This window comes from Dromiciops gliroides, chromosome 3 (genome assembly GCF_019393635.1).
Source record: "Dromiciops gliroides isolate mDroGli1 chromosome 3, mDroGli1.pri, whole genome shotgun sequence".
Classification (NCBI taxonomy): domain Eukaryota; kingdom Metazoa; phylum Chordata; class Mammalia; order Microbiotheria; family Microbiotheriidae; genus Dromiciops; species Dromiciops gliroides.
Window position 1 is genome coordinate 188,329,317 of NC_057863.1, and position 21,584 is coordinate 188,350,900.

Consider the following 21,584-nt stretch of genomic DNA (forward strand, 5'->3'; position numbering starts at 1 on the left):
ATTTTGATTCAGACAATCAAAACAGTGGAACAGTGAAGCTTGTAAAAATATATCAGAAAAGAGAAAGAGAGAGAAAGAAAAGAAGAAGAGAAGAAAAGAGGAAGGAAGGGAAAAAGGAAGGAAAGAAGGAAGGAAGGAAGGAAGGAAGGAAGGAAGGAAGGAAGGAAGGAAGGAAGGAAGGAAGGAAGGAAGGAAGGAAGGAAGGAAGGAAGGAAGGAAGGAAGGGAGGGAGAAGAAAGGGAGGGAGGGAGGGAGGAGAAAGGGAGGAGGGAAGAAGGGAAAGGCAAGAAGGGAGAGAGAGAGAGAGAGAGAGAGAGAGAGAGAGAGAGAGAGAGAGAGAGAGAGAAGAAATTTTATAGGTTTTTCCATTACTTAAAAAAGCAGAAGAAATCTCTTCAAGCTATTTAGTGTTACTGCCTCTTTACAGAGATGTTTTCTAGCCAAATCTCAACCACAACAAATAGAGCCTGGGAGAGTTCACAAAGCCAATCATTTTAGAAACACAAGACTGGCTAGATCTTCTATTGCCTCTTAGACTGTGGGTCCAGATGTCATAGACATTTTCAGGAATCACAACAGGGAGAAATAAAACTACCTTCCCATATATCACAAAAGGTGAAGAACTAATTTTACAGTATGAAATGTATCTGGCAACCAATAAAAAATATTCTTATTATTCTTCCACTTTATTCCCTGCTCCCTGCCCTTGAAGAACCTCAGTCTGCTCCAGGGTCCTATGCAAAGTGATAAGACATGTATTTTCCTAAGGTCACTCTCTTCTGCATTGAACAATTACTCTTTTGAATTTCTCTCAAATGCCTGCCTCTTGAATATTGGGAAAAGAATGTAGGACCCTTAAAAATGCTTCTGAATTCATGAAGCAGTCTACAGGCCTTTCAAGTCATATTCTTCCCAGCCTGAAATGCCTTTCACTTGTCAATTGTGGATGGCTGTTTATAGCCTGGATCTTTCACCATACAGACATGAAGACAGCAGGTGCAGAAGAGTGATGTGAGCTGTGTGTGGGTGTTTGCGTGTGTGCCTGTAAGTTTAGAATGCCTGAGCTTGGCACCTAGTAAGTGCTTAATAAATGCTTGTTTCCTTCCTCTCTTTGTTTTACCTCCTCTATTTATTTCACATATTCTCCTGGGGCTCTTGCTGCCCTCAGAGGTTACTTTATCTGGAAGAGGATGATGAGAGTACCAGAAATTGAGAAGTGCTATCTCTTTGTAAATGTGTGTGCCTTCTTGAACAAAGAAAAGCAATTATCAGATGTGTCCTTTAATCCTTCTGATACTATTTTTCTAGTTTTAATGCAAGGAATTCAACCTGTGTGAAAATATCCTTCTTCTACCTAAATCCCCATGAGTAGGAGTCCTGTACTGTTAACCTACAACTCCTTATAGGATCATCTCATGACACAAAATCAATTCTCCCTATTCTTGCTTGCTTCTTCAAGAAAAAGGATATGAAAAATCACTTCCAAAATCCTTTTTATTTCTGAATCATGTATTTATTACTTGATAATTATGTGGATTTTTGTTTCACCTTTGTATTATTTTTTCTTTGTTCCTCCAGCAAATCCAGGAAAGTGGATTAGAATACTTTATCTTTCAAATGCAGAGGCAAGTCAGTGAAGTACTGTCAATAGGGAGATATTTTTTTCCTAGAAGTGGTGATAGATTTATGCTGCTTCAAACCACACCCTCCCTCCCAGTTCTCCTAGTGATCAACAACATACATTTACAAAACAACTATGCACTGAGGACTGTTCACTTCCTTGAAAGAGAAAAAAGTTACCAGCCCTTTCAATCATATAGCCCCTACCCTTAACCTCTTGTTCTGACAAATAGAAAAGTGATAAAATGTCACTGAAAAACCTAAAGAGGTCCCTTTTTGCTGGCACTACACACAAGGGCAAGTACAAAGGGAATTCAAAACATAGCACACTACATCCACTAAATATTTGAATGGTATTATTAGATTGGAACTGTTAACAACAGAAGCTAAATCTTTTCAGGTGCCACATCCACTGGAGAAAATTATTATCCAGTTAAGATCACTGTTTATATTATGTACACAAATGTAATTCTGAGTTCATTATCAAGGAAATGTTGATTTGGTACTTAGTAGGAAAATCCTTGTACCCAGCTATGCTGATAAAAGTTCCATTTATATTGTCTGGATTAAACAGTTGCTTAATCCAGACAATATAAATAAGTATAGAGCACAGTAGAAAGAGTGTGGGCCTAGAGTCATGAAGACAACTCTTCCTGAATTCAAAACTGGCCTGAAACACTTACTAGCTATGTGACTCTGGGCAAGCCACTTCACCCTGTTTGTCTCAGTTTCCTCATGAGTTGGAGAAGGAAATGGCAAACCACTCCAGTATCTTTGCCAAGAAAACCCCAAATAGAGTCGTGAAAAGTCAGACACAACTGAAAAATTACTGAACAATGTCTGAATATAGACTTTTCACCATACCCAGAATGACAGAATCTGGGTTGTAAGGAACTTCAAAAGCTCTATGGTCCACAACTCTACAATCCTTACCAGATTAAAAAGTCACTCTCATAACCAACAAAGGTCCATCCAGCCTTGGTTTTGTAGTGAGAGAGACCCCATCCCTTCCTGAGAAAGCCCATCCAATTTTTAGATAACTCTAAGTGTTAGATAATGTTTCCTTAATATGAGGTCTACAGCTTTCATCCAAGGCAAGTTCTGATCCTAGGGGTCAAACAGAATGAGAGTAATCCTTCTACATGCCATTTCTTCAAGGAATTGAAGACAGTAATCATATTTCCTTAGAGTCTTCTCTTACCCAGACTAAATATCACCAGTTCTTTCAACCATCTTTATCTGTAATTATCTAGAGGCCTCCCATCACTTTTATTGCTTCTGCATGTCTTCTGGATACCCTCTAGCTTATAAAAATTCTTCTCAAAATACAGTGCCCTGATCTGAACATAATACTCCACATATGATGTTTTAATAAAGGTAGTGCAGAGGAGTCTCACCTCCCTAGTTCTAGACACAGTACTTCTCTGCAAGCAGCCTAAAATCAAACTTACTCTATGGCTGCCATACCATACTGCTAGCTGTTTACATTTGGCTCAATGTCCTAGCCTGTTGAAATCTTTTTGGAGCCTGCCTCTATCTTCTATCCATTTGGCATTTAAACTTCATCATAAGATGGCACCAACCTCTTTACAGATTTATTTTATATTCTTCTTCTTCTTCTAGCCAAACTGTCCTACTTGTTGTTCCCTATGCATGACAGTCTGTCTCCCACATCTATGCCTTAACACAAGCTGTCTGTCCCCTATGCCTAGAATGTTTTTCTTTCTCACCTCCCTCTTGAAATCTCTAGTTCCACTCAAGGCTTAGCTCAACTACTATCTCTTATGTGATAATATTCCTGATGCCCTCTTCCATAATAATGCTAATATTCAATGACGATGGTGGTGGTAGTGGTGGTGATGACACCATTTCTATAGTACCTACTATGTGCCAGTAACTGTGTTAAGTGCTTTATAAGCATTATCTCATTTGATCTGTTACTACTTTTGTTTTTTATATTTACTTAGCTATATATTTGTTGGTCTGCCAGTGGTATGTAAGTTCCTTGTAATCAAGGACTGTTTTCGTTTTTGTCTTTGTATCCCTAACACCTACCACCATGTGTGGCACACAGTAGGAATTTTGTAAATGTTTGCTGAATCAAACTGAATCCAATGTGTAAACTATCCCTTCTATTTTTATGTTGTCTGTAAATCTGATAAGCATAATATCTAAGGTTTTCTTTTCTACACTAACAAACAGCACAAGATCAGATAGATCCTTAGGGTGTTCCATTAGAGGTCTCCTTCCCAGGAAACCTTCTTATGGTTACTCTTTGGATCTAGCTGTCTAGCTAGTTCTGAAACTACTTAATTTCATCATTGTCTTACCCACCTTTCTGCATCTTGCTCAAAAAGATAGCCTGAAAGATAATTATATGCTTTTCATCTTGCTCAAAAAGATAGCCTGAAAGATCATTCATTATATGCTTTGCTTGAACGTAGATTAATAACATCAACCATATTTTGCTGTTCTACCTATTTAATTGCCCCCAAAAAGGAAATAATATTAGTCAGAAATGGCCTCTTCTTGTTGAAGTCATGTTTGTTCTTTGTGATTACTGCTTCCTTTTCTAGATGTTCACTAACCACACCTTTAATAATACAAAATTCTGTCTAGCATCAAAATCAAGTTTGCTGACCTTTAATTTTTAGATGCCACACTTGTTTTTTTAACTTTTTTGAATACCTAAAAATTTGTCTTTCCCCAGTTCTGTTGTACCACCCTATTTTCCATGTTCTTTTTATTTAGGGGGGGGGGGCAATGAAAGTTAAGTGACTTGCTCAGGATCACACAGCTTGTAAGTGTCACGTGTCTGAGGCCAGATTTGAACTCAGGTCCTCCTGAATTCAGGGCTGGTGCTTTATCCACTGTGCAACCTAGCTGCCCCCTACATGTTCTTTCTTTTTTTGTTGTTGTTTGTTTGTTTTGGTTTGTTTTGGTTTTTTGCAGGGCAATGAGGGTTAAGCGACTTGCCCAGGGTCACATAGCTAGTAAGTGTCAAGTGTCTGAGGCCGGATTTGAACTCAGGTCCTCCAGAATCCAAGGCCAGTGCGCTATCCACTGCACCACCTACCTGCCCCACCCCCCACATGTTCTTTCAAAGATAACTGGCACTAGTTTGACTATCACAACTTCCAGTTCTTTACGGAATTCGGAATTTAATTTATTTTCAGTCTAGAGACTTGAAATCATTAAAGAAATTTAGATCCTCTTTACTTTCTCCTTTGTTATTTTGGGTTTCAATGCCCCTGTTACTTATTTTTATTCAGCTCCTTCCAATACAAAGATCATTCTCCTTGGCAGAGAAAATAGAAGACTGAAAGTTAAGTTGCTCTGCCTTTGTTCTGTTGCCCATTATTATCACCCCATTGACCAAGTCTAACAATCTTACACCTTCTTCACTTCTCCTTTATTCTTTGAATCTAATGTTTAGGAAAATCCTTAGCATTCCTCACCAGAATCTGCTTATTCTAAACTTTGCCTCCCTTCCCACTATTTTTGTTAAAACTGTTACATTTTTCTAGTCATTTTTCATTACTTGCCTCTGCTCCCATCTTCTAGACAACTGATTTTAAGATATGGGTTACTCAATGAGTTCCTGAGGCATCTATATTAGTTTCTTGAGATAACTCACCCTTTTTCTACTCACTGCAATTTACTCATTGTCTCTTCAGAATTTCATTTTTGAAAGCCTCCTCCTCCTGGGTTGGCTTCCCCTGTAGAATTTCAGGCAATGGGCTAGTGCCATTTTTTCTCTGAACTTTATAAATCTGATTTCCCCAAAATCAAGGGTATGGTTGGGAGTGGGACATGGCAGGGTAGTCCTTAGTATATTCTGATGACAACATGCCTTCTAGTCCTGACTCTCTATATCTTTAACCAAATATTCTCTACCATCCTTCCCCATTTTGGGTTTTGTATTTACTGACATAAAGATATCTCCTCCTCCTTCTCCTTCTTCTTCTTTTTTTCTTTTTTGTATGGCAATGAGGGTTAAGTGACTTGCCCAGGGTCACACAGCTAGTAAGTGTCAAGTCTCTGAGGCTGGATTTGAACTCAGGTCCTCCTGAATCCAGGGCCAGTGCTTTATCCATTGTTCCACCTAGCTGCCCCAAGATATCTTCTTAATATGCAATGATAATATTGACATATGTAAAGCTTTGCAAACCTCAAAACACTATGTTAGCACCTTAGTCAATTCCTCTAAAGTTCTACTGCAATAACTTGAAATTGCATGATCCTTGGCCAGTAATATATAAATTCTAGTGCATCATAACAAGTTGAAACGGTTTTGTATATGGGCCCAGAAAAGAAGTATCTATCATTTGAAGACCAACCTCACTAAGCTTGGAAAGCTTCATCATTTAGAAAATTGGTCACCAGGTGATAAATATTTGTGGGCAGAACAAATCATGTAGACTATCCACAATGGTATAGAAAGGTTATAATCAGCATTTGTTGAAAGAATACATACACTGATGAAATTATGGAACTCATAAACTATTAAAGTACCTTAATGGCCCAACTGACCTTATTGCCAGAGTTGGACTTCTCTAGGGAACACTTAGACATTCTTCCATTAAGCTTGACCTATTGTTCTATCCCCTTTGGTATAGCAAAGCCAAAACACTATCAGCTCCAACCTTTGCTCAGGACACACAGGTATGACATCAGTATTCCTCTGCAGGGGGTGGGGGGAGGATGTCAGGCCCCACTTTCTACTGACTTTACACAGTGTTGATATTTTCATGTACCAATAAAGAGCCAAGTTCTGCTCTTTTCTAATTTAGTATCATCTCATGAAAGAGGGGATTGAACTCTGCATACAGAATTAGTGAAGCAGAAATGGACCGCATTACCTCTCAGCGACATCTGTCCTAAGGGATCATTCTGGGTTGGCATATGACAAAAAAAGATCCTAAATGAGTGAAAAGCCACAGATTCATGCACAACACAATAATAATAGTTGTGTTCATTTAGCATTTTAAAGATTACAGAGTACTTTTCTCACAACCCTGTGAGGTAAGTATTATCCTAATTTTACAAACAAGAAAACTAAGATTCAGAAAAGTTAAGATTCCTCACCCCAGGATCACATAACCAGTAAACTTCCAAGTCAAGTATGAAACCAAGGTCATGATTGATTTGGAGCTGAAAGGGTCCTCTGAGGTCACCTTCGGAATCATTATCTTATGTTATGTAAGCCCAACTTTATAGTGTCATCTACCCTGGAGTCATCTGTCCTCTTTTGCTATCACCACTTGTCCCTCTCCAAATTCAACAGTAGATTATACCCCCTATCAGTCTTATTCTGGTCATCTGGGAGGAGTCACACAACCATACCATGAGGATGCCTTTATGTTACATAATCTTCACTGGGACCTCACTGCTACATGCCAATCCTTTTGCTCTTCCTTGATTTACTCTTCACAACAACTGTTCCAAATATTCTTTAGTCTACCCATAGTATTCCTCTTCCCCCTTGGCATAAGACCTCACCTCTCTGAAAAAAGTTGTAGCCAATCTTCCTGAGTTCCTTCTTCTTCCCAACTCTATACTTCAAGTTGCCTCTACTTCACCCCCATCCCTCCATTGTCTATCCTTTGCTCCAGGCTCAGGAAAAGGTGATTAACTAACCCCTTTAACTTGTGTCATTAATTCCATCCCTCTGATCTCCTCTATGAACTTGCTTCCTCAATCATCCCCCTATCCTAATTTTCAGTTTCTCCTTACCTTTCTTCCTTCCTACTGCTCAAAAACATGACCAAATCTCCTCCATTAAAAAACAACAACCTTTAGTTGATTCTTCCATATCAAACCATCTACACTCATTGCCTCCACTTTCTCACCTTCCATTAACTTCTTAGTTCCTTGCAATATGTCTTCTATTCTCATTCCTCAACTAACACTACTCTCTTCAAGGTTATTAATGACTCCTTAATATTAAACAAAATATAATGGCCTTTTCTTAGTTGTTATCCTTCTTGATCTCCCTGAAGCTCCTTAAATTCTTCCCTTGGTTTTTATGACATTGCTCTTTTGTAGTTTTTCTCCTACATGTCTAGCTACTCTCCCATAGTCACTAGGCTTACAATTCAGGTCCTGTCCCCTATGTTTCAATGTGTCACAGAGCTCTGGGTCCAACTATCTTCTCTCCTCTTTCTACATTCTCTCAGGGATACATTGATAAGTATTTAGAAACTGGCTCTTAACAAAAAAATTATGACACAATTTTGAGTTTAATATGCATTATTAACATTTTCTTTATTACTTTATTATGTCTAGACAATCAGCAAAACAATTACCCAAGCCTTTGGAAAGCCAGTGCAACAAAATGACTAATAGAAAAATGTTGTATATGATTGTAATTGTAGAACCTTTAGCTGATGGCTTACCATCTCAGGGAGCAGGGGAGGAATGGGTAGAATTTGGAACTTTAAAAAACTTTTTAAAACTTAAAAAAACCCCAAATGTTTAAAAATTGCTTTAACATGTAATGAAGGGAAATATATATTTTTAAAAAGAAAATCATGAAGTGGAAAAAATAGGACAGCCAGTACAAGCAGGCTCTAGCACATCCATCCCTGCCTCAATAGCCTGCATTGGTTCATCATCTCCATGAAGGTGACTCTCTCACTCTCATTTTTGCTTTGTATGTCTGTCTCTCTCTCTGTCTCTCTATCACTCTCTCTCTCTCTGTATGTATGTATGTATATATATATATATGCACATAATATATGTGTGTCCAAGATATAGATCTATAACTATAAAGCTGTATTTATCTATTGATATCTATCGATATAAATATACCCAAGCCAACTCTCTCTCCTATACTTCAGTCTCCAACTGGATGTCCCATAACCATTCTACACTCAGCATGTAAAACAGAATTCATTATTTCTTCTTCCTTAAGTCCTTCCTTCATCATAGCTTCCCTATTTCTGTTGAAAGTGTTACTATTTTTCCATTCATCCAGGATTCCAACTTCTCAACTCTTTGCTCTCTCTAACCCTTCATATCCAATCAGTTGCCAGGTCTTGATTCTGTTGCCTTCTCTCCACTCATAAAACCAGTATTCTAGTTCAGGTCCTCATCATTTCTAGGTGAGATTTTTGAATTTTAAATTTTAAAATAGCATCTTAATTTAGTCCCTGCCCTCTCCCAATGATCCTTCACATAGGTAGTATTTAATATTTCTAAAGCACACTTCTGACCAGGTCACTCATTTGGTCAAGAAGCTACAGTGGCTCCCTCTTGCCTTACACCTGATTTTTAGAAGCATTTAAATTCATTCACAGTCTGGTTCCAGCCTACTTTTCTAGGTTCATTATTCTCCTTTGCACACTATACCTTCTGGCCATACAGACCTTATTTGGTAGATCCCAAGATGATCCTTGTTCCCTAACTACCTTAAAAGCTCAGCTCAATTAGCATACCACACACCAGAAACATATAATAATCCCCTTCTACCCCAGATACTAGTAAATTCCCCCTGAAATTACTGTGCTCTCTTTCTTTTTATTTGTATTAAATTTTCAGTGTACATGTTTTTCCCCAATAGAATGGAAGTTTCTTAAAAGGAGGGACTATATAACTTTATTTTCCCACCTATCTTTAGCACCCAGCACAACATCTGACTCATGGTAAGCACTAAATAAATGCTTGTTGAATAAATGTAATCAAATAAAAATTTTACAGATGAGGAAACTGAGCCAAGAAAATGCAAGTGGAGAAGTAATTTTAAAAAAGAGCCAAGATTTGAATCCTTAGCCACAAATTTAGTGAACTCTCCGAAACACCATGACGCATCTATTGAAAGTGGAAAAGTGCATAGATAAGCAAATATTTAAAACAAATCCTAGAATGCAACTTTTTCTGTAACATAATGAAAATTCTGAACTTGGAGTCAGGCACCCTAACCCTAACCCTAAGACTACACTAATTTCTAGCTGCATGATTTTGGCAAATCATATCACTTTTCCAAGGCCCTAGTTTTTTTTGTTTGTTTGTTTTGTTTTTTCCTTGGGAGCTCTTTGGAAGCAAGGACTGTCTAGATTTTTCTATTTGTATCTCCAGAACTAGCACATTGCTTTGAATACAATAAATTATTAATAAATGTATTTTCATTCATTCATTCATGATTCAAGGCTTCATTAATGTTTAAGAGATACTTAGAAAAACATAGATCTTGGAAGAGGTAGGAAATCTCGGAAGTCATATAGTTCAATCCCTACCCAAAATGCTGACAAGGAGGCACCCAGTCTCAAACCAAACACTTCCTGTGACTGGAACTTGCAATCGGTCAGAGCAATCCACGTCATTTTGGATAGCATCTTTTATTTCAATGTTGTCCTTCTATTCAGCTGAAATATGGGTCATCTTTCCTCCCATCCTTTGGTCACAGAACCATGGAATTTCAGACTTTGAAGGAGCTTCAGAAACAACACAGTGCAAAGCACACCTGACCAAAAATTTCTATAAATCGAACAAGTAATCATCCATCCTTTTGCTTAAACAACTCTATTGGGATCCATTTCATTTTTAAATAATTGATCTTTTTCCTTATATCGAAACTAGTTCTGCATCAGTAACTTCCACCCACTACTAGTTCTTCCCTATGAGACAAAGCAGGACAAGTCTAATCTATTTTTCCCCTTGGTCTTCCCTTCTTCAGACTAAATAATGCCAACTCCTTCAGTCCATCTTTCTATGACATCGTGTTTTATGCTTAAAAATTACTACTGTATAATCATCCATGTACAGCCTTCACCCAGGGCTAACCCTCAGCAAAAACTTGAAACTAGAGGAAGTTTTTCTCTACGTCCTCTGATTTACCCTCTCAGCACCCTACTTACTTCTTTCAGGGTCTGCCCCACCCACTCCACACCCTGATTGAAATTTTTTTCTGGCAAAGCATGATGGGATGTCAAATGATTCATTTCATAGCATGAAAACTGTCTTTAAGAAAAAGCTGGGTAGACATTTGCCCAGAATATATTAAAGGAGGTTCTGATTCATGCATGGGTTGGACTAGATCTCTTCTACAGACATTCTACCTCTTTTTGTTGTTCATTTGTTTTAAATCACACATGACTTTTCTTGATCCTATCTGGAATTTTCTTGGCAAAGATACTGGAGTTGTTTGTGATTTCCTTCTCCAGCTCATTTTACAGATGGGGAAACTGAGGCAAACAAGGTTAAATGATTTGGCCAGGGTCACACATCTACTAACTACTAAGTGTCTGAGCCCAGATGTGAACTCAGGAGAATGAGTCTTCCTGAATCCAGGCCTGATCTTCTATCTACTGTGCCACCTATTCCACCTCTGGGATTATATAATTTGCTTTCAAGAAGGGAATAGAAATAAAGAGAGTATATATCAGCCTAGTAAGTGACAATTTGAAAACAGGTTTACTAGCTTATCCTTGAGGGACTTGCTTAACTCCCCAGTTCTAATTTTACTTCAAAATGAAGATAGCAATAACTAGCATCTAACTAGTTCATGAGGCAGACCATTTCTAAAGGCCCCCTGAAAAAACATATGAGAGATATCACGCACTGTTAAATTTTTAAAACTAATTCCATGGGGCAGCTAGGTGATGCAGTGGATTAAGCCCTAGCCCTGGATTCAGGAGGACCTGAGTTCAAATCTGGCCTCAGACACTGGACACTTACTAGCTGTGTGACCCAGGGCAAGTCGCTTAATCCTCATTGCCCTGCCCCCACCCCCCCAAAAAGACTAATTATCAAGCTGAAAGGAAACTTAGAAAGCATTTGCTATTCATCTAACTCAACCAAGAAGATGGAAACCAAAGCCTTCCAGAGTTCCTGTCATAGCAAAAGGACCAAGTTCATAATGGTCATCACTGTACCATCTGCCAGGTCTTTCTACCTGTTCTTCTGCTATTCTCCAGAAACTTAAGCTTTCTTATTCTCAGTTCTGTACATCTGCCCTGTTACTATGCCTCCATAATCCTAGGGTTTGCAGTCTGCCCTGCTTCAGAACCCTTCAGAATCCATCAGGAGTTGCCATCCACCTTGAGTCTCTATCCTTTTATATATGTTGTCTTCCTCTATTACAACAGCAGCTCCTTGAAGGTAAGAAGAGTCTCATGTTTATATTTATAACCTAAGCATTTACCATAGTATTTGGTATAAACTAAGTATTTAAACATTTTTTAAAAAATGTATTCCTAAGATCATGAATCAGATCTGGGAGAGATCTTAGGGACCATTAGGAACAGCAGCCTCATTTTACAGATGGAGAAACTGAGGCACAAAGGATACAACTTACCTATGGTCACATAGCTAATAAATGCCCAAGATGGGATTTGAACTAAGGTTTAAGGTTTTTCTGACTCCATTTTCATGGCCCATCCACTATACCATGCATTTCATTCATTCATCTGTCCAATCTCTCCATTTTTATAGATGAGGAAATGGAGACCCTGAGAGGTAAATGTCTTGTTGTTTCATTTAAGAATAGTGGTTTTTAAAATTATGTCATTCCATAAATACTTATCTCTTTTTGTACATGCAATTTGCATATATTATACAAATGCCAACGGCAGGAATATAACAACACTGGGACATTTGGAGGCATGTCTCAATTTCAGGATACCAAGGCCCCAATTTCAAGTTCCCCTCCATACATTTGTGTCTATCCCATAAGTATTTCTGGGGCCCTGTCAGTACAAGATCCTTATATAAAGCCCAGGCCACCTGTCAGTGTCATGTGGATTGGTAACAGCTGTTTCATTTGCCCACAGAATGCTCAGCCAAAATATATAATCCACAGCAAAACTGCAACATAAAAAGGTGAAGAATGTGTTTTCAGTTTGAGGATTTGGGGGAAATCCTCCCCCCCCCCCCCCCCCCCCCCCGCCAAGACATACATTATGTATGAGTAGGGAAGACAATCCAATCATCCAATCTTCTTAAAAAGAAAAACCCACTATCAGTGAATGGCCAGGATAATTTCTGAGTTTAAAAGTAAGCCCTATAGTGTTTAATGACTGAAAAGTTTTGTTACTTTCTCCCCTTTATTTGTAAATATTGAGGAAGAGATAGGGGAAAAGCAGAGTAGGGGAATGAGAAGAATCTTATATTTGCAGAGTATAATAACTAAAAAAATTTTTTTTCAAATATATAAACTTGAACTCAGAGATTGTCAAGAGCCAGAAGGGATCTTAGAGATTATCTAACAGAATCTCATTTTTCATATAGAGAAACTAAATCCAGAGAAATTAACTTGAACTTGTCCAAGCTCACACAAGAAGTTAGCAGCAGAACTGGAACATGACACACTCTTTCATGACCCTAAGCACAGTAGCCATCCTTTTACAAATACAGGCTAAGTCTAAGTCTAAGTACCTTAAGTAATTTTCCAAAAGTAGGGGGTAGAGGTTATATAAAAGAAACAAAATTAGAGGTGAGCTTTTTTATTTTTGCATTTCTCTAGAGGTACATGAAAAGTTGAAAACTTGAAGGTCTTTCTAAAGACACCGATTTCTCAATTTAAATCAATTCAACAAATCCTTAATGGGTATCACCTAGGTGGTGCAGTGGATAGAATGCCAGTCAGAGTAGTATCATCCTCCCTAATGCATCCAGCAAATTTAGAAATTTGTCCCAGCTGAGCTTGTTGCATTTCATTCATCAATCCCAAAATCACTCTGGAATTATCAGAAAGTTCAAGTATTTGGTGTTACACCCAAAATAAAAGGAAGTACAAGGCAGTGTTCAACTTAACACCAAAAAATAAAAAATAAAACACTGACCTGAATTAGACTTTCTGTGACTCAGCTCTTATCGTCAGTCATTTCAACTCTCCATGACCCTATTTGGGGGTCCTGGCAAAGATACTGGCGTGACTTACCATTTCTTTCTCCAGCTCATTTTATAGATGATGAAACTGAGGGAAATAGGTTTAAATGACTTGCCCAGGGACATACAAGTTGTAAGTGTCTGAGACTAGATTTGAACTCAGGTCCCCCTGATTCCAGATCTGACACTATCCAGTGCACCACTAGCACCCCTTCCTCAGCGCTTAGTGGAAGGTAATTGTAGAAAAAAAAATCTGAAGATACAAAGAATTTTATTACTGAGAACACACCTACATATTGCTTGGGGAAAATAGGATTCTCAGAGGAGTACCCTTTCATTTGATTCAGAGGTTCTTAATCTGTAAACCTTTTTAAAAATATTTTGATAACTATTTCAATATAAATTATTTCCTTTGTAAGCCTATGTTTATCCTGTGCATTTAAAAATATTATTCTGAGTTGTTCGTAGGCTTCCTCAGACTGCCAAAGGGGTCGTGACATGCAAAAATAAATAAATAAATAAAGGACTCCTGATTGTGGGAGTCAAGAGGAGAGAGTCAGGAGTCATTTGCAGTCATCAGGCAGTGCTAAATTCACCTCAGGTTTAGCTAAGAGGGAATGGTCTTGAATCCCTCCCAGCTTTTATTGCAGGTCAGGCATCTTCTTCTCTGATAAAAATGAGGTCTGAGAGAAGATTGTGAGAAGATTTTAAATACCTGGCTCAAGGGTCTGTGTTGGTGCTAATAAGCAATAAAGAACCACTGTAGATCACTTTGTTAGGGATTATATTAGTCATGTCTCTCCAACAAGATTTTAATTTCTTTGAGGTCACCTAGGCTGCTAGGTGGTTCAATAGATAAAGTCCTGCACCTGGAGTCAGGAAGACCTGAGTTTAAATCCAGCCTCTGACCTTATCTATGTGACCCTGAGAAAGTTGCTAAACCTTTGTGTGCCTCAGTTTCCTCAACTGTGATATGGGAATAATAATAGCACCTACCTCATAGGGTTGTTGTGAGGGTCAAATGAGATAACACTTTAGCATGGTGCTTGGCACACAATAGGTGCTATATGAATGCTTATTCCTTCCCCCCCTCATTGCCCTATGCTTATTTTATATTCCTCAAAGTGCCTACTTGTTTGTTTTTTTAATTATATAACAAATTAATTTTATTTTCAATTCACAAGCATTTACATAACACAATATAATAAAAAAGATGATTACACATGAAACTGCAAATCTACCATGTACAACTTGCTGTTCCCTCCAAATATACAACAAAGTTATCATGTAGATTTCTTTTCCTTTTTTCTCCCTTGCTAACCAGCCTCTTCCTCCCTGCCCTAGAGATGGCTACACAAATAGGTATGTGTATACATACAGTGTGTGTGTATGTGTGTGTGTGTGTGTGTGTGTGTATAAAATTATTCTTCTACTTGGCTATTCTTCTTAAGTTTTTTTATTTTTAATTTATGTTACCAGGTTATTAACTCTTATTTAGGTTTCTGATAATGCATATTTGAATACCTAATGCAATTATTAGGGATTTGAGAAAAATAAACATCCCCATCAGAGTAGAGACAAGACCTGGAATTTTTTTGGTACAGGATCCTCCCCTTAAGGAAATTCCCTCTATCCATGCAGATCAGCACCTTCTCTGCAACACAAAGGCTTAGGGAGTTGACCCGGGTACAAAGAGTAAGAATCTTTTAGAGGAAGGACTTGAACCCATGTCTTCCTGGCTCTCTATCCACTCTACTAGGCTGCTTCTATTTATAAATTACATATATAATCAATTTCTTGTATAAATTATATTTATGCATCATATATCACATGTAAATGATATGCATGTATGAGTTTATTATTTAGCCATGTCTAATTCCTCCTGATACCATTTAGGGCTTTCTTGGCAAAGATAATGGAGTGGTTTGCCTTTTCTTTCTCCAGCTCATTTTACAGATGAGGAAACTGGAGCAAACAGGGTTAAGTGACTTTCCCAAGGTCACACAGCTAATAAGTATCCAAGGACAAATAGGACAACACAGCCCAACTCATTCACAAACAATATCATGATATTTTAGTTTGGGTTAATTTTCTCCTGCTTGTCAGACACCATAAGAAAGTCCATAGCTACAATGAGGCTACCAAATGTCTGGAGTTGTGACTTTCCACAGTCAACAGATGGAAAAACTCAGGGTCTACTAGACTGGACAGATGCTTGTCCAAAATCATGTGGAAAGTCAGTGGCTGAAGTAGGAGTCAAGTCTAGACCTCCCAAAACCAGAAATTTTTAAAAAGTTTGAAAAATTCTGGCCTGAAACTCGGCACAGTGTACTTGTACACCTACCAGCAGTGATAAAGGTTCCTCCTGCTGCTTTAAACAGAATGTGGCTGGCAAAGGGAGCAGCGCAGATGATGAAGAAGGTAGCGATTATTGCCGCCATGACACCGAGGAGAAGGAATACTGCCCAGAAACCTCGATAAACTGGAAACCCAGAGGAAAGAAAAGCGGGAAAGAGAGAAGAAAAAACAATTTAGAACTTAAGCTAGTAGACAACAAAGCTTCCTTCTTGTTTTCATTCTTCTAATTGCAAGAACAGAAGTCTTTCTATTACTGATCCCAGAATACAGGGTGTACCATGTGTATTGAATTAGGCTGGAACCTCAGATCTTATCTAACAGCCATGGAATAAATGATAGTGGACTACAATCAAACCTGGATTCTTGGTATTTGCACTGCACACATACTTAATATACTTAGGGAGTTAATTTTCCCCAACCAGATTTCACATTTTAGAAGTTAGAGTACCAAAAGCTGTAGGCAGTATTCTTTTGAATGACTGCCCAGCTGGATCAGATATGTATTCTACCCCAAATGTAGACAAACATAAAAAGACATTGAAATTCTTAGCACCAGGCCTCAAAAAAATCACATACACACACCCCAGCCCAATCCTAATAGAATGATTTCTTTTCTTTTCTATTTTCTTTTTTTTTTCTTTTTTGACAGCAAAGCATCCACTTGAAAGCTGGTAATATTCACCAACTGCAGCTCTACTGTATGGATCGCCCATCTTTTAAAAAAAAAATATTGTAAAGCAACAAAAATGGCAAGAAAAACTCAAAACAATGTTTTCCAAGCATAATTGAGCTTTAAAATCAGATACATTCAGGCAGAAAAACTCTGTCCTAATATTTGTACTTTGTTAAATTCAAAATGTGAAGTTTCAGAAGGCTCTTAGTCAAGGACAAGCAATACTGAATTAATGGATGCAGCTGGTGATAAATGGACTGAGGGTTTGGCGACATATAGTAGCCAAATAAAAAGGGTTTCTAATGATCATTTTTGAGCTGGTTAATTGCACATCTATTAAACAAATTCATCACTTTCCAAAGGCTAAAACACTGAAATAAATTCTTCTTGTAAATTTAAGTAGGGGGCCCTCAATGAAACCTATTAGCCAAATTATGAGTTCTTATCCGCTGTGTTGCAGAATAGGAAAACAGAAACTGCAGAGAGAAAGGAGGCAAAAAATCTTTTTAAAAGGTCCACCTGGCAAAGCTGAAATATGTCAATCAAGTGGAATCTTATATAGTGAGAGAGGTAGTGGGGAGGGTACGGGGGTAGTGTAAAGGAGCAGAGAAGTGACATTGTTTGTGTCGATGCAGCTAAAGTAATCAATCAATAAGCATAGCAGAGAGTGAATATACGTTGGAATGATTGAGACTCAAAAATCTTTGCCTGAATTATCTAGCTTAACTCTCCACATTACCTGAAACAATGGGACAATTTGTTAGCTTTATGTATTATCTACAATTGTCATAGGATCAATTGAGCATAATGCTTTAAATAAGCAGGGTAGGTGGCACAATGAAGTGCTGGGCCTAAAGTCAGGAAAACTCATCTTTCTGAGTTCAAATTTGGCATCAGATACTACTGAGTTGTGTGACCCTGGGCAAGTCACTTCACCCTATTTGCTTCAGTTTCCTCATCTGTAAACTGTGCTGGAAAAGGAAATGGTAAGCCACTCCAAGAAAACCCCAAATGGCATCACAAAGAGTTGGGCTAAAGTGAAATAAATGAACAACAACAAATTATTCAAACCAATGATTTCAATAAATTACCTATCTTAATATTACTTAATGTCAACCTGGCATAGGGAATAGACAGCTAGACTTGATGTCAGGAAGATATTCAAGTCCAAGTCTTACTTTAGATTCATACCAACTGTGGGGATAATAGACAAGTCAGTTAAATTCTAAATGGACTATTTTACAGAGAACTTCCACAAGGGAAGCACTGCTGTGATGGCTAGGAGAATTAGTATAAGAACACTCTCATGTTTCCTCTGAAAAACTTTCATATTGATCATAAGACATGGGAGACACTGGCACAGGACCATCTGGAATGGCATGCCTGCATTACTCCATGCTCCATGAGTAAAACCAGAATAACAGCAGCACAAAAGAAATGGGAGCTGCACAAATCCAGAGACATCTCCATCCTGGATGTTCTAATGGACTATTTGTGCCTGACATGTGATAGAGCCTTCTAAGCCCATTTTAGACTATAAGCCACAGCCACTATAAGCCACTATAGGCCACTGTACCCTGACCCCCAACATCATGATGCCAATTGTCCTCTTTAAAAATAAAGGACAAACAACAACAGCCCCCCCCCAAAAATGATTAAGACCATAAGTTGCAGAGAGGGTGACTTTGGGAAGGGGGATTACCACCCCACCAGGAGTTGCCTGCACCAATAAAATAACAAGTTTGCTATTTGTTCTTTGTTATTTGGAACAAATCAGCACTACTTACTACCACAAACTATTCTGTCATGCTTAAAGCTCAAGGAAAGAGAATGATTTCAATCTGGGATCCTGTGTTACAATTTCCACACAGTTACATGACTCATATATTGGCAGGACTGGGATGCTTTGAAACTCTTTTACGTCTTTACTTTTATCCCACTTTATGCCACTAAATATTCCTCCAGGTCAAAGTTCAAATACTGATTAATAATTATCCCATAAATTTGGCTAGCTACACTAACAAGTCTGAATTCTTCAATGTCTTCAAAATCCCTGCCCTTTCTGGGATTCCCTAGTAAAGTGAAGACAAAATATGTTGGGGTGAAGGTAGATTTATGGGTTTAGAGGAAGAAATAGAAGAAATGGCAACTGATTATTAAAAAAAGTCCTCCAGATTATTAAACCTCCATGAAGGTTCTTTGTTCTACTTAACTTAATTTAGCAATTATATAATTGCTTAATTATATAATATTAAGGACCTACTATTTGACAGGCCACAGTGTCAGGTACAGTGAATATAGAGATTAAAAAAAGAAAACAGTCCTTTCTCCTTCCAGCTCCCCTCCCCTAACTACCAAAAAGTACTGAATAAACTTGGCCGAGTGAGGTGGGAGTAAGGAAATGGTTCCCATTTAATGATTCATGTACCCGGTGCAATGATTGTCCAAGGAATATTTTGAGTAGTATATAAAATTAGCCTGAGGGTTCATAACACTTTTTTGGTCATTGAAAAGGGGTAGTAAAACAAAAAACACTGGAAGCCAATGAATTAGAGAAACGACACAAATGTAATATGTATGTATAAAAATAAGTTTAGCACAAAGCTAATAATAATATATAATAATATATAATACATAATACATAATAATTGTAAGAGGTAGAAAGCACTAAAAACTGGGGTGATTAAGATATAGGTTTCTTTAAGAGGTGGCAACTAAGCTGTGCTTTCAAAGAAATTGAGCATTTTTAAAGGTAGAGGTTACAAGGATTTGGAGGACTTGGACAAGAGTTATCCATTGTAGACAAGAAGACATGGATAGTCTGGGGTCTGCATCAGTGAAGTGCCAGCCATTGATTCAACCACAGATGCATGAATGTACTGAGGTTTTGACTAAGCAAAACAAGAATAACATTTAAGTCCTTAAGGAGAGACTGTTTCTTACATTTTTTCCACAGGTTTGAGTATAATGATAATAATTAACATTTACATAGCACTTTAAGGTTCACAAAAATAATTATATATGCATATATCTATATGTATATACATATATGTGTGTGTCTGTGCTTTTTTTTTCTTTTTCCAGCATGTATCCTCCACTTGTTGGTTTTCAAACTCCTTGAAAAAGCTGTCTACAATCCCTGCCTCTGCTACCTCTCCTCTCACTCTATTTTAATCCTTCTGGCTTCATCATTCAACTGAAACTGGTCTTTTGAAAATCTTGATGATCTCTCTTCATCACTAAGCAACCTAATGACCTCCTCTAAATCCTCATACTTTTTTTATTTCTCTCCTTACCTATCTGACCATCCCTTCTATTTTCTGCCCTCTAATTGTGAGTCTTCCCCAATGGTCTCTTCTGGGCCCTGTTCTTTTCTCTTGAACCTGTGGGGACTGATGAGATCACTTTCGTGATTCAATGATCATTCCTTTGTAGGTGATTCCCACATGTATATATGAAGGTCTAACTTCTCTCCTGACCTCTAGTCTCACATCACCATTTGCCTTATGAGCATCTAAAACTGGATGTCTCATAGGCATCTCAAATTCAACATGTCCAAAACATCATTATCTTTTGCCCTCAAGTCCCACAATCTTCCAAACTTCCCTATAACTTTTGAGTACATCACCATCTTCCCAGTAAACCAGGCTGTCAATCTTCATATCATCCTCAACTCTATTATACTCATTCAACATCTCCAATCTCTTGACAGATCTTGCTATATAACATTCTCTTCTCTCACTCACACTGCCAACACCTCACACCTGGATTGAATAGCCTTCAGGTTGGTCTCTCTGCCAGAAGTTTCTCTCCACAATTATCTGTGAAAGTGATATTCTTAAAGTACGGATCTGACCATGTCACACACACCTCCCCCAATAAATTCCAGTGGTTCCCTATCACCTCCAGTATCTAACAAAACAAAACAAAAATCTCATTTTGCATTTAAAGCCCTTCATAATCTGGTCTCTTTTATCCTTTCCAGTTTTCTTACACCTTTCTCTTCACTTATTTTATGATCCAACAGCAATTACCTTCTTGCTCTTCATTATACACACACTATATATCCAAACTCAATGCCTTTGTACCATCTGTCCCTCATGCCTGGAATGCTCTGCCTCTTCATGTGACTAGGTGTCCTGGTTTCCCTGCCTTTCTTTAAGACTCAGCTTAATTATTACTTTCTGCAAAAGGCTTTTCATGGTCTTTCCCCACTCAAGTACTACCTCCAATCACACCATTAATGCCTTCCCTCTGAGATTATTTTCAATCTACTCAGTATATATCTTATATGTACATAGTTTGTTGACATGTTGCTTCTTCCTTTAGAATTTAAGTTCCTTGAGGGCAGAGACTGTCTTTTTAACTTTCTTTATATTCTCATCTGTGTACAGTGTCTGTCAAACAACAAGAGCTTAATAAGTGTTGATTGGACTGATGTAACTTCTTCACCCCCGAGAAAAAAATAATTGTACAGAACATTAAGAAAGATCTCTTGTGGGGAATGAAACAGTCTTGGAAAGAAAAATTTGGAGACTAGGCATCCTACAGGATGAAATTAGAACTTTGAATTAGAAAATTAGCTTTGAATTTAGAACATTAGAAGTCTTTTCCCCCCAAAATCAAGCTTGCAAATTCAACTGAATCATTCTTTCTTTAATTTAGCTTTTTTTTTTTAAACCAAGACAGAAAGTTGATTATCATGACCCCACCACATAGGCACTCCAGTTAATTAATTAATTAGTTATATAACTTCCCTTCATAGTTTCTTGGCAAAATGTCTAATTAAGTATACATATGACACAGATAGATAAGTTCTATTTTCATCTCTACCACTTACTAGCTTTGTAACATTATCCAATCATCTAGTTTTTCTGAGCCTCATTTCCTCATCTGTAACTTCAATATATTTTCCCTGTCTAAGGTCATGATGCTAAATCAAATAACAGTTTGGGATTCCTACCATCCCTAAAGTCCATCAGTTGCTTTGTTGTCGTTACTCCATTAGGTAAAAAGGCATAGGAAAATAATTTCGCTATGAAACTCAGCTTGGATTTAATGCTTCACTTCTCTTTATTTGTTGGAATATATTAAGTATAATGCA

General features: G+C 37.8%; 1 protein-coding gene across 1 annotated transcript in view; it reads right to left on the reverse strand.

Annotated features, from left to right (window-relative positions):
• The window catches only part of TMEM182 (transmembrane protein 182), an 82,973-nt gene that overhangs the window by 31,779 nt on the left and 29,610 nt on the right, over positions 1-21,584 (reverse strand). The window contains exon 4 of the mRNA XM_043994176.1: positions 15,794-15,931. Within this exon, the coding sequence (XP_043850111.1) occupies positions 15,794-15,931 (138 nt within the window). The remainder of the gene's footprint in view (positions 1-15,793; positions 15,932-21,584) is intronic.